At 39.9% G+C, this 10,301-nt stretch overlaps 1 protein-coding gene across 5 annotated transcripts; it reads left to right on the top strand.

Moving 5' to 3' along the window:
• Window positions 1-1,296: 1,296 nt before the first annotated feature.
• Window positions 1,297-6,864, top strand: LOC147218811 (T-cell acute lymphocytic leukemia protein 1). Of its 5 annotated transcripts, none has more exons than XM_086173160.1 (4): window positions 1,297-1,468; window positions 2,631-3,176; window positions 3,568-3,656; window positions 4,588-6,864. In XM_086173160.1, the coding sequence occupies exons 2-4, from the start codon at window positions 2,668-2,670 to the stop codon at window positions 5,109-5,111; spliced, it is 1,122 nt and encodes a 373-aa protein (XP_086029286.1). In that variant the 5' UTR covers window positions 1,297-1,468; window positions 2,631-2,667; the 3' UTR covers window positions 5,112-6,864. The 5 variants fall into 5 exon arrangements, with proteins under 5 accessions (XP_086029286.1, XP_086029284.1, XP_086029288.1 ...); XM_086173158.1 differs by having other exon boundaries at window positions 1,300-1,468; window positions 3,568-3,686; XM_086173162.1 differs by having other exon boundaries at window positions 1,300-1,468; window positions 2,863-3,176; window positions 3,568-3,686.
• Window positions 6,865-10,301: the final 3,437 nt, after the last annotated feature.

Below are 10,301 nucleotides of genomic sequence, written 5' to 3' on the forward strand. Positions count from 1 at the left end.
TGAAACCAGTTTCACGATGGGGTGTTGAAATGTTGCCCTAAAATCAGGCTGACCCAATGCAGGTGTATGCTCCGTATAATTTAGAATATTATAAATCTCTTAATTTAGACCCTAAACTGGGCCTCCATTACGAAGTATTCTATCTCTGCTGCCGTTTAACAGGAAGATTCTCACATAAGTCTAAAGAGATATTGCGGTGTGACCGCACAGGATGTAGGATGACGGTCGTGACTGCTGCCACAGCTGATCGCGATTATGTAAACATGGCCTTTCGGGATTTCCTAACATCTCGATAATCAATCAATCCCCGCATGTACCGACACAGACACTCTGAGGCTCATTGCTTTATTTGACAGAAATTACATATATATTTTTAATTTGATTAAACTAATTAAATGGATAAGCCTTAATATATCTGACAAAAAAATGAATACATAGATAGAAGCGATGGAAGGATCCGTTATTAGGATGTACCTGCTGCCATCAGGCTTTTCTGATAACGTGCCACCGTTGATGCCGCTGTTATTTATCTGATGCGGCCAGGAGTCGATACGCATTTATCTCAGCCAGCCATGACTCCCCACAGACCGTCCATCCTACATCCAACCCCTCCCGCCTTTCCATCCCCACACGCTGACATGCGGTGCACCTTTCATTCATTCATCCATTAATTCATGCATTTATTTATTTGCGCACAACCTGTGTCCCTATTCAATTAAGGCATCCTTATCATAATTGGTCCCGCGACCCAACCGAGATCAACTCCTATCATTGGCACATCTGGGCATCCGTCGTGGTATAGTAGATTAATGGATACGTTATTAAAAAATACTATACTGTGTGTGTGTGTGTGTGTGTGTGTGTGTGTGAGTGTGTGTGTTTTGGGGAGGGAGGGGGGCACCCCGTCCTCTTATTCTCAGATATCTTATTTCATGATAAAACAGCTTACCGAAATTTTCAGTTTGAAATAAAAAAAAAAAGTTCAGAAGCTTAATTTGAGCTTCTGTTTCTTACACTGAAAAAATTAAAACACCTCAATAGCTGAGGCTACAGTATTACCACCTTGCGTTGTTACAGGCCGTCGCGCTATGCCTGTTTGCTTTTTTTAATGCTTTGCCCTCCAACAGCCCATATAGCCTACGACAGCCAAATAATAATGAATCATTTCATAAATAATGGGTTTAGGGGCTTATCGGGAATGAAGAGGCCGCTGCCGTGCGCTTATCTCACTCGGACACATTGCGGCCTGTGTTCCGCTCCCCATACTGAGGGAGCGTGCTGGATGCGACGAGGAATAACTCAGCTACACACACACACGCGTGCACACACACACACATATACACACACATGCACACACACTCAAACACACACTGCTCCACAACTAGAATAGGGAAAAAACTCAGACATGGATGACCCACTCACAAAATGGCTCCACTTAAACAGTAACATCAACAACACGGCTCAAACGGTAAGTGATAAAAATGACATCTTTGCGTTTAAACGGCGCCGACCGTCGCCGTCGGCGGCGGAAACCGGATCATCGTCGGTACGTTTTAACAGTAATGTGTGGAAAAATATCGGCTCGGCGTTTCCTATTGTGCGATCCGGTAGCCGGGACCGATGGCTAATAACGGATGCGAGGCCTATTAGAGAAGTCCCAGAAATTAAAAGAAAGTGTGTTATTTTTCCAACGGCGATCTAAGCTTCGTTTTTCACGCAATTCGTTGTTTTTCCTTTTATTTAACTCGGAATCAACACACCGCACAAATGTAAAAACACTGGTGAATTCCCAGGCTAAGCTATTTCTGACAGCCCCTTTATACTCGACTTCACCGATCAACGCGTTTGTATTCGAACACGATTAATCATATCGATCAGCGATCAAATCCGACGTTTTAAGCTCTTATTTTTCTCAATCTAACATTTAACAATAAAATGATTTCATTTCGACGAAGAACGTATTGTGAGAGTTCTCTGCGTCTTTCGGCATTTACACCTATCACTACAGCGTATATATATATACATGTATATATTTATAAAATACAAAATGACCCTTTGATAGATCGCAATAAAAAAAATCAGTGTGTAAATGTTTTTAATGTGATTAAAACGTGTCAAATATCTACAAAGCGCTGAAATGTCGTTTGTAAAGTAGGATGAAGGCCGAGCGTTATATGAAAAGGCTCAATCAATAAAAGAAAGAGAGATACGTGCAACGCAAGAAATATAAATGATCCATTATCATAATTTACAATGTATTTGATATTTCAACACGTTTATAGGCTAAAAGACCCCCTGACTTATGAGCCATTATAAAGCCTCTGTGCATACAAGGCAATGCAAAAACACAAAATAATTATATGAAGCTATAAGAGCGTGGATTTTAATATTTTGTATATTCTTTTGAACATTGCACAATTGAAAAATAGTGATCCTTATTTACTTAACAGCAAATTCAATCTCAAAGGCTGGCTGATTTCTTAGTAATGCTTAATTTGCCACTGATAATAATAATAATTTGGTTTACACCACGATGAAAAGTCTGTTTAATTTTTTTCTCTCGGGTTCTGGTGTGGCATCTTAAAATTAACAGTTTGAGCCATGTGTTAAAATAAGGACATTTTATTTAGGACGTAGCGGACTCGAGGGAGTGGTGACGGAATAAAAATGATGGAAAAAAGGCAATTGGAGCTTTGTCCTGGAAGTCCCGACGCGGAGTCCGGTCCTGGAAAGCGAGAGGACTCCTCCATCATCCGACAGAACGGATGCAAGAGGGATGAGGAGCCGAGGAGAGGGGAGGGGGATGGAGAGGGGGGAGGGAGCCTCAAGGGGGCTGAGGAGAAGGATGACGTTCCTCTGCAGAACTCGAGCAACGGGACCAGCACTAGCATCATCATCAACGGCGTTGCCAAGGAAACTGCCTCTCACAACGCCCTTGACCTGAAAAGGGAAGTGCCGGTGATCGAGCTCTCCAGGAGGGACGCTATAAAAGCGGTGGAGCAGAGGACTGATAGCCATTTGGTGCCGATCACAGAACTTCGCAGACCTCCACCGCTGCCGCTGCCGCCGACACATCGAGACGACGCTCGAATGGTCCAGCTGAGCCCAAACGCGTTCCCTGTCCCGGCCCGGGCGATGCTATACAACCTGGCGCAGCCTCTCGCCGCCATCAACAGGTAAAGGTGGAGAGAGAGAGAGAGAGAGAGAGAGAGAGAGAGAGAGAGAAGCTCCGTTCTTTATCAATGTAAACGTTCACATCAATGCATTTGTCAGATAGTGCTTTATTAGGGTTTATCATAAGGCTTTGCACCAACAGACTACTGCATTGAAAAGCAGATATAGTGTAAAGATGCTTACTATTGTGTGTGTGCATGTGTGTGTGCATGTGTGCATGTGTGTGTGTGTGTGTGTGTGTGTGTAAGACAGAAAATGATTACTCGTGGGGTTTTCTCTACAATACGAGAATAGCTTATAGAGGTTAAAATATTGACTGGAGTGTTTACAGTGTGTTAATCTGATTGATTCTGACATAGTGGTGCACCTTTTGTCTGCTTTCTGTTGCTCTAGTCTTGGAGGGGAGTCTGAGCAGTACAGCATGTACCCCAGCAACAGGGTAAAGCGCCGCCCGGCGCCTTATGAGGTTGAACTCGACGAGGGTAGGCGCATTTTAGATCTTTATAAGTATGGTAAGACGCACTTCTGCTGTGTCCTTCCTCTGCCAATTAGCCCCTTTAAATGTTCCCTCCTCATCTCCATTGTCATTCATTCCCCCATAGGGATACATGTATCAAATCTGAGGGTTGCAGAAGATGCCTTGCATAGAGATAATGTTGCATGGAACTGCATGCTTTTAAAGTAAGATCCTCTCAGGTGGACCTGGGGTTTCATTTGAAACATCTTTTCCACCACTGCCCACTCAGTGCCATACAGGGGTGGAGGGTGGTGGTGGTGGTGGTGGTGGGGGTTCTGCCTCCCTCTTCATGCCAAGGTTTTACTGCAGAGTGGGCTGAGGGATTAAGATAGACTGGGTGTGTTCCAAGGTTGACAAAAGCCTGGAAGATGCCATTGATGGGGCGGGACGATGTGACTACACAGACTGGGGCATTTTATATTCAACCTAAATAAAGAAAAGTACAAAGAATATCAAATCGGATGCACAAACTCTCCCTCACACCCTTCACTATGTTTTGGCATTGACAACCCCCTTTTCTCTTTTTTCTCAGTCAAATGCAGAATGATAAGGGACACAGCATATGTAAAGTGTTTTTTTTTAAGTTAAGTAAGTCTTTATAGCTTCTTGCATATCTTCTAGACCTCTCTTTTGAAAAATCAAGAGGTCAAATCAAAGATTGGACTGTTTTTGCCTTACCATTAAAACATTAAAGCGAATCGGCCTCCCCGCTGCCTCATCTTCCAAATGTACCTTTTTCCGTTTTATTCTTCCATTCTTTATTTATACATTTTTATTGATTTTACCAAATGCATCTGAGTCAGCGCTGTATTTCCCGTTATTTGTGTAACCGTCGACATACCAATGCGTTCTGCTCTTACGGTTCTATTTCTTTTCCTCCCCGCTTGATCATCTAGCTGGCCAGCCAAAGATTGTTCGTCGCATCTTCACCAACAGTCGTGAACGGTGGCGGCAACAGAATGTAAATGGAGCATTTGCAGAGCTTCGCAAACTCATCCCTACTCACCCACCCGACAAGAAGTTGAGCAAGAATGAGATCCTAAGGCTTGCGATGAAGTACATCAGCTTCCTCTCCAACCTCCTGGAAGACCAAGATGGAGGGCGGAATGTTGGCAGCACAACTGATGGGGAAACTGGGTTGTTGGTCGGAGCCCATGAGGGGGGCCCTCAGGGCGGACAACATCAAGACACAGTAGTAGGCTTGGCCAGGGATGATCTTCTGGAGACTATGTCACCTGACTCTAGCTGTGGAAGCCTTCCGGATGGTGACGCCGAAGGCAGTCCCGAGAGCTTTATGGAGGACCAGGACTCACCTCCGGCTCCAAGGACTTTGTCGGCTTCGCGAGGTCCTCCGCTCCATCTAGCGAGTCGGGATCTGAGGCGTAGTGGACGCCCATTGGATGGCTCCAGTCGCCGATGATGCTGATGCCAGTAGACCACATGCAAAGACACCTGAAACTGAAAAAGAGCAGTGACGGTGACTAAAAAGGAGATGGATACGCTCAGGATGCTGTTGGCTTTGACTCATTGGTGTAGGAAGAGAATTATTTCCCAAGCAGTGAGAAAGCGGTGTCCAACGTGAACCCCGACAACATTCCCAACTCCACAGTGCACAAAAGAGAGCACTGCTGAATAGTTTTGATTTGGTGAGCGGTTAAATCTGACCCAACAAAAGACTTGTAAATTCTGCATGTCTAATGTCTTTGACTGACCTGCAGAGTTTGGTATTTTGAAAATACAAACAGGTGCTGCAAACGGACAATATATTTATGGGAACCACGCTATGGGTCCATAATTGATTGTGGTTATAAACGCATATGTAATATCAATAGTCCTTTCAAAAAAAGTAAAAGAAACAACAAGAAAACAAAGTAGAGAAAATCAATCATTAAAAGCAAGACAAAGCCAAACAAAAGAAGCAATCAAAGACTATAGAAATTTTCGTCACTTAATATGAAAGTTTTGACCAAGTCTTCAGTAACAATATTAGTTATTCACTCAATAGGTGTAACTTGCTCACTTCAAAACCATTGTTTTAACACGCCATTGAATTAACTTGGAAATTTAGAGATTTATCATAGTATTATCTCTCTGAGAACACAGGTGGCACACGGGACTTTCACAAGAATCTGCTTTTTAAGTGTGAACACAATAGCATAAAAATTAAACCGTCTCAGTCCGAGGCCATCACAAATTGGAATCATCGAACCCATGCAGTCATTTATTGCCAGTTATGTTATTGTAAATAGCATTATATTTTCATTGAGCATTGTAATTACAGTCACACAAATTCAAATAATGTTGTTTAAAATGTACCATGATATGTGTTTGTTAATGGGTTTACTTGCAAAATGGTCTTTTGGAAGACACAAAATGAGAATGGAAAGATTGATGCAAAATTTGCTGAAAATTTGCCAAAAATGTAACTGAACGTAGTGAATCAAATGAGGTACCATTTACTTCTGTTACACTTTGGTGATGACAAAAACACACAAAATATGGTAACAAACAGCAACAATTCACTGCCTGAACATAAATTCAACTTTATGAATTTGCTGTGGAGGTACAAAACATACAGTGATTCTTGAAGTGTACAAATTATGGGTCAATGAATTTATAAATACGACTCATGTCCTTTTGATATGAATGTCTGTTTCAGTGTTTATTTTCCTTGTTTCTTTTCTTTAATTTGTTTTCTTTTTTTTTTAACTGTAATGCAGTTGTAGTTTAGTAAGGTACACAAAATTCCCTTCATTGCCACATTTGACAAAGGAACATTCATGGAGGCGCACGCACCATGCACATGCATCATACGCAGTGTTAATATCATACCAGCACCAGCAGTTTTCTGATGACCACAATTAAGTATTGCTCACTGTTGTTTATTCTACCTTTTCAGCAGGACTTAGTAGTCTATATTGGTACCTTTGGTAACTATGGTATTTTATGAATTGCAGTAAAGGGACATTGTACGTTTGGTAATGACATATTTGTTGTATGATAGCTGTATCTATAAATATATCCAATGTTAAATTGATGAGTTTTATACAAAACGACTGAATAAAAGACAGACGGCCCACTGAATAAAAAACATTGTCAAAAATCCTCATGTGATCTTTAATACATGCATATTGTAAATCCTCCAGTGCACATTAAATTAACAAATTCTTTAAGTCGCCGTCACGTATTTCTTATTGCATGATATGCGATTAACATTGGTATACCGTTCAATATTTCCCACTGAGTGCATAGTTGAAACCACAACCTCCCCAGTGGACACTGGAATCCTCACTTCCTCCCAACAAGTGACAACTTCCTGTAGAGGTTAACATGGGTAGGTGACCTGCAGGATATCCTGCCATTGTGAAAGTGGTTTTGACAGCCTCCGCTGCATTCGTTTGCATGGTGTTGTGTCTGCACGCATTGTAAAAAAGCCATTTAGATTTAGGCTCTCGCCACCTGTAAGATATTTGCTCATGCAAACAAAAACTTGTGTTAATTAAGTAGACACAGCCACAACCTCATCATTTATACCCTCCCCCCTCCCCCTGAAAAAAATCCAAAAACAACAAAAAAAAACTTCTTACGGCCAACTTTGCCACTGGTAATATTGCAAAAGCTGCAGCAGCACTTTGACTTTTCTGAAAGGTGCAACCGCTTCCATAGAGCATCAGAGACAGCCAGGTGTTTGGAGACCTCTTCTGTGTTCTGTTGTGGCTGCACTGGGGCTGTACTTATGGGGACTCTCTGGGCTAATGCCCACCAAACATTTACCTGCCTCAGTGTTCCCCACTCTCAAAAAACACACAGACTCACAAAAAGAAAAGGATAGAGCGAATGTGTATGAGGCACTGAAAGAGAGGGAATGAGAGAGGACTTGTGTGTGTGTCTGTGCGCGTGTGTGTGTGTGTGTGTGTTTGTGGGAGCTCGATTGTGCGTGTGTTTATCAGCTCCGTACAGATGGGTGGCAGAGTGGCTCTTGCAGCCAAATGATTCAGTATGCTAATGAGTTGTTATCTGTGGTGCTGCAGGAACAATATACTGTCGTTCTCTCAGTGGGAATCCAGCCTGCTGGGAACAGATTACACTGCACACACTGCCAGGGTAGTTATTTATATTTTCACACAGAGTAGTACAAAATACATAAATGCACACACATACATATGCATACAGAGAAAGGCCTATAAGCAAACACGAAGGATAACATTTTTACATACACACACACACATACTCACACACACCCACACATGCATCACAAACATAACCATCAACCATCAACATCAATGTATATTTGCGGAAAATTTACTTGCTTCCCCTAACTGACAAATATTTCATGTGGGTACTCTTGTTCAACATGTTCATGTGTTCTTTTTCCAGACCCACATCCATGTAAATGAGATATTTTAACCGGCTAAAGTTAACTTTCCAGCTGCTAATAAATAGCTTAACTTAGCAGATAAATGATCTTAAAGGAGAATTACCATCACCTGATATTCTTGTATTGAGGCAGTGGAAAATGTTCATCTAGGTCCATACAGTTTTCATGCAGATGCAATGCATCCAAACTCTTGGATTTGAGTGTCTGTGCATTATGTGTATACGTATATAAAAATAGGAGTGTTTATATGTGTGTCTTTCTATGACTGCTATTGAATGCTATGAATGCTATTTATACTGTACAGTATATGCTTATATCAATATGCCCAGTAAATGTATATTTGTATATTTATGTAATTAATTGAAATGTTTACACAATATAAAAAGTGTTGTATTACAGTACATATACATATTCTGCAAACTAGCACCCAGTTGTTTTGGAGTCAAATGTATCATTCTAATTTGATGGCATTTTGGCCTGAAACCGCAAATGACAAACATACATTTTGCAGAAATAAGTGTGTAATGTATGTTCTAAGCCAACATTTGTATTCTTTTACCAGCAGGGATGTTTGACTTTAAAACTAAAAAAATATCAAATATATATCAAATATATATCAAAGAATTAGAGATTTTTCCGTGCTTAATTTAGATATGATGATATTATATTTCCTTTCAATGTAATCATTGCCATGAATATCCATATGATGAATATTAAGGAAGGAGTGGTTAAAGTCGGAATATTTTGAAACTTTATTTGGAGCTTTATGATAAAATGTCTTTTAAATAGTAATTGTTAGATATTGTCTCGAACAAGTAAACATGAATATATATCTTTTGTATCAGCCATTAAAAAGTGTACATCAATTTATTTCGATGACGTATTTGAAACCCAACATTTTTAATGATTAATACATTCAGGTCTATCCTCCCTGTAATAAATATATCATAACATTAAAGCACTCAGGCAAAAAAAATCATGCAATTTGTCTTTCAGATAAACACACTCTTACATAAAGATAAATGAATTATTATCAATTGAGACAGAAGACTCGACAATTTTGAGCCAAATGACACCGATAGCATTTGAAAAAGTCAATTTCATTTTTTATTGTTTGTTGTGGGTATGCCGGAATGTAGTTAATGGCACATTTGTCTCCGCTGCAGAGGGTTATCGACACTGCTCTGTGTTGAGGTAGATAATGCGGTTATTGGTATGTAATGTAAACAAAACATTAATTTTAAAAACATTATTCAGTGCCAATGTCAACCTTTTCTCACAATTAGCACAAAAAAAATATGGAGATGCAACCACATTCATACTTTGCAGCCAAAATGAAGTGGTACAGGAGTCGGAGTGGTGTAGGAATTGCATCAGAATTATCTACATCTCTCTGAATTAATTGGGCTTGGATTAAGAACTTGCTTTTATCTCCTGCTGCCTCACAGTTATTCACTGGCCATCAAAAAGTTAACTTGTCTTCTTTTCTTTTATTTTATGATGATGACGCTTAGCTTTCAGATAAAAAGAAAAAAACAAAGCAATATTAAATCGATATCATTTTTCTTAGGGATACCATTTTGATAATTTGTGATTTTTTTTTGTCTGTCAAGACTGAAAACCTAAGGATACTGTGCCCTCTAATGGAAAACAAATGCAATAACGGATGATTTCCACTTTGCCCAATAGCAATTGATATTTGTTTCATGTTGTGTACAGATACTTCCAGCTTAGTGTACAACTCAAAAGCCCGTACTTTCCGAGAAATTGTTTTATTAACTGAAGCTGTATGAACTGAGTCCTGGGTCTACCGCACATGCCCTTCAAAATCAAGTCTTCTTCATTACATCTATTAAACATCTGGCCCAAGCAACGTACATCCAGGCAAAAACTTAGCTGTAAGCAACACAATGCGTAAAGCACACATAAATCTACTGTTTGGTTTTTAGAAAGATTTAACTGCAGTCATGTTTTTGTCTAATCCCAAATACAAATACCTTACTAATGATTCTCTCTGATTTTTGTTTTTTTTCAAATGAATAAACCTCCAGTGTAATTTTTTCAAGCATATTTCTTTTTAATTCAAAGAATTACACAGAAATATAATTTTGTCTTCCATCTCTAAGCACAGTAGAGTAAGAAAATTAGGTTTATTACGGTCACAAATAATAAGCAGACAATGACTCATTAATATTTTTTTTCAATGCAGTAATTTGATAGAAAAGTGCAATA

Source organism: Fistularia commersonii, chromosome 25, assembly GCF_037954325.1.
Source record: "Fistularia commersonii isolate RoL2024-O1a breed Wild chromosome 25, RoL_Fcom_v1.0, whole genome shotgun sequence".
In the NCBI taxonomy this organism is placed as follows: domain Eukaryota; kingdom Metazoa; phylum Chordata; class Actinopteri; order Syngnathiformes; family Fistulariidae; genus Fistularia; species Fistularia commersonii.

Coding starts and splice junctions, on each gene's coding strand:
- LOC147218811 (XM_086173158.1), top strand. CDS start 2,668: ATGATGGAAAAAAGGCAATTGGAGCTTTGTCCTGGAAGTCCCGACGCG. Junction 3,177..3,567: donor CCTCTCGCCGCCATCAACAG/GTAAAGGTGGAG, acceptor CTGTTGCTCTAG/TCTTGGAGGGGAGTCTGAGC. Junction 3,687..4,587: donor TTTAGATCTTTATAAGTATG/GTAAGACGCACT, acceptor TTGATCATCTAG/CTGGCCAGCCAAAGATTGTT.